This window comes from Macadamia integrifolia, chromosome 4 (genome assembly GCF_013358625.1).
Source record: "Macadamia integrifolia cultivar HAES 741 chromosome 4, SCU_Mint_v3, whole genome shotgun sequence".
In the NCBI taxonomy this organism is placed as follows: domain Eukaryota; kingdom Viridiplantae; phylum Streptophyta; class Magnoliopsida; order Proteales; family Proteaceae; genus Macadamia; species Macadamia integrifolia.
This window is the reverse complement of record NC_056560.1, coordinates 30700755-30702530: the sequence shown is the minus strand read 5'-3', so window position 1 is coordinate 30702530 and position 1776 is coordinate 30700755. Positions and strand designations below refer to the sequence as shown.

At 40.5% G+C, this 1776-nt stretch overlaps 1 protein-coding gene across 1 annotated transcript in view; it reads left to right on the top strand.

Moving 5' to 3' along the window:
- The window catches only part of LOC122077177, a 126502-nt gene that overhangs the window by 72710 nt on the left and 52016 nt on the right, over positions 1–1776 (top strand). The window contains exon 15 of the mRNA XM_042643026.1: positions 391–726. Within this exon, the coding sequence (XP_042498960.1) occupies positions 391–726 (336 nt within the window). The remainder of the gene's footprint in view (positions 1–390; positions 727–1776) is intronic.

Below are 1776 nucleotides of genomic sequence, written 5' to 3'. Positions count from 1 at the left end.
GGGGGGGGGGGGGGAGGGGGAAGGTAACAGTCAGGAGACTCAAACTCGAGACCTCCTGGTGAGTGTGGGCATATCACACCACAAGCTCACCAACTACGCTAAGCAGTAGTTGTTAACCTTTAAGATTTTAGTCTAGAGACTCCTACTTGTCTTGGCCCTCTTGGGGAAAGAGGAAAATTGACATTACTGTCAATATTGTTGGGGTCTCTAGTTGCCTTGGGTATTTTTGAAAGCATCTTTAGAACCAAGTGTAGCTGTGGAACCTGGAGCACTGGAACTAATGTATAAAGTAGTGTCAGGGACTCAGGGTGCAGTTTGACCTTGACTGCTCACACCTGGAAACCCTTGATATCTTGCTTGTCTAATCTTACTTTTTGATTTGTTGAACAGGTTTCCAACCTTGAACCGATGGATACAAATGCAGACAAATCTTCATAGAGTATCAGAGTCTGCTATGACAGCTATGCAAACTTCTGAAGATGGCAACTCCAAGCCCGAGATCAAGACTGCTGTCAAGAGATTACGCGAGTCTGGAAGTGATGCCGAGTCAGAATCAGATGATATTGTTAGCAGTAACACTTCTACAAGTGTGCTGGAGTTCAGTGGCAATGCGGCTTCCGAGCCTTGGCAAGATTTCACAAAGTCTGAGAATGTTGAACTTGATCCAACAGTTTTCCTCTCTTTTGATTGGGAGAATGAGGGGCCCTATCAAAAGGCTGTCGAGAGGTATTTACGTGTTTTTTTATTTGTCTTCATATATTGCTAATTTACTTCCTTCAGATTATGATCCTATTTTCCTCTATTTACTAGCTATGTATCTACTGTTTAGTCTAATGTAAGGGTTAAAACTTTACTTATATTTCCTGAAGTAGCTTCTCAACTCTGAAGTATTCATCCAAAAAATCAAATGTTAATGGTATTAGATGTTCTTTTACTTCTGTGATGCTTCAGCAGTTCAATAATCGCTGCTGCAGTTCATGCGGAATATTTTTGCTTGGCATGGCTGAACTTTGGTAATCATCACTTAATTCAAATATGTGTTTGGTCAGCAATACTACTATACTAGATATCTGTAGTAAAATTATCCAGAAATGGTACATATGAGAAGTTAAAAATTCTAAAGAAAGGTAAGATGTTATGTAAAGTCTTGAATAAGTACTTTTCCAGAGGAAATGGAATATGGATATGAGATATTGAGATGTACCTATGTGGATGGTTGGTGTTCCAACTGCGATGATGCATTGATCGTTGGGGTGTGGCCACATTAGGCCAGAAATTTTTTTTCCTATACAGGAATCATCTGAATGCAATTATGAGATTGGCCTAATGTTTGCGTAATTTCCCTGGACTTGTGATCAGCTCTAGACTTCTTCATGAAGAATTAGCCGAGTGCACCCTTGTGATGATCACCCTGGTTTTTATGTTGCTCGTTTTTTTAGTGAACTGGTGAGGATTGAGTAGGGTCAGGTTTTTAGTGGGCTGGTGTGGTTTGAGTAGGGTCTGGTTTTGCAGTTCATGTTGTTGTTGTTGTAGTTAATGCAAATAGAACATGAACTTCATTCAGCATTTTCAATTTTCATTGTTCATGCAGTATTTTAATTTCAGGTGACATTAATGTCTGGATTGATACTACTTTGATGTTACCTCCAAAGTCCATGCCCTCCCAATTCAGCCCATCCCCTTCTCTCCCAGAAACTCCCACATCATTACTTCTTGGAACCTCCAGGGTGATCTCATCCAAACTCCCTCTTCTTGATAGGATGTATGTTCCCCCCC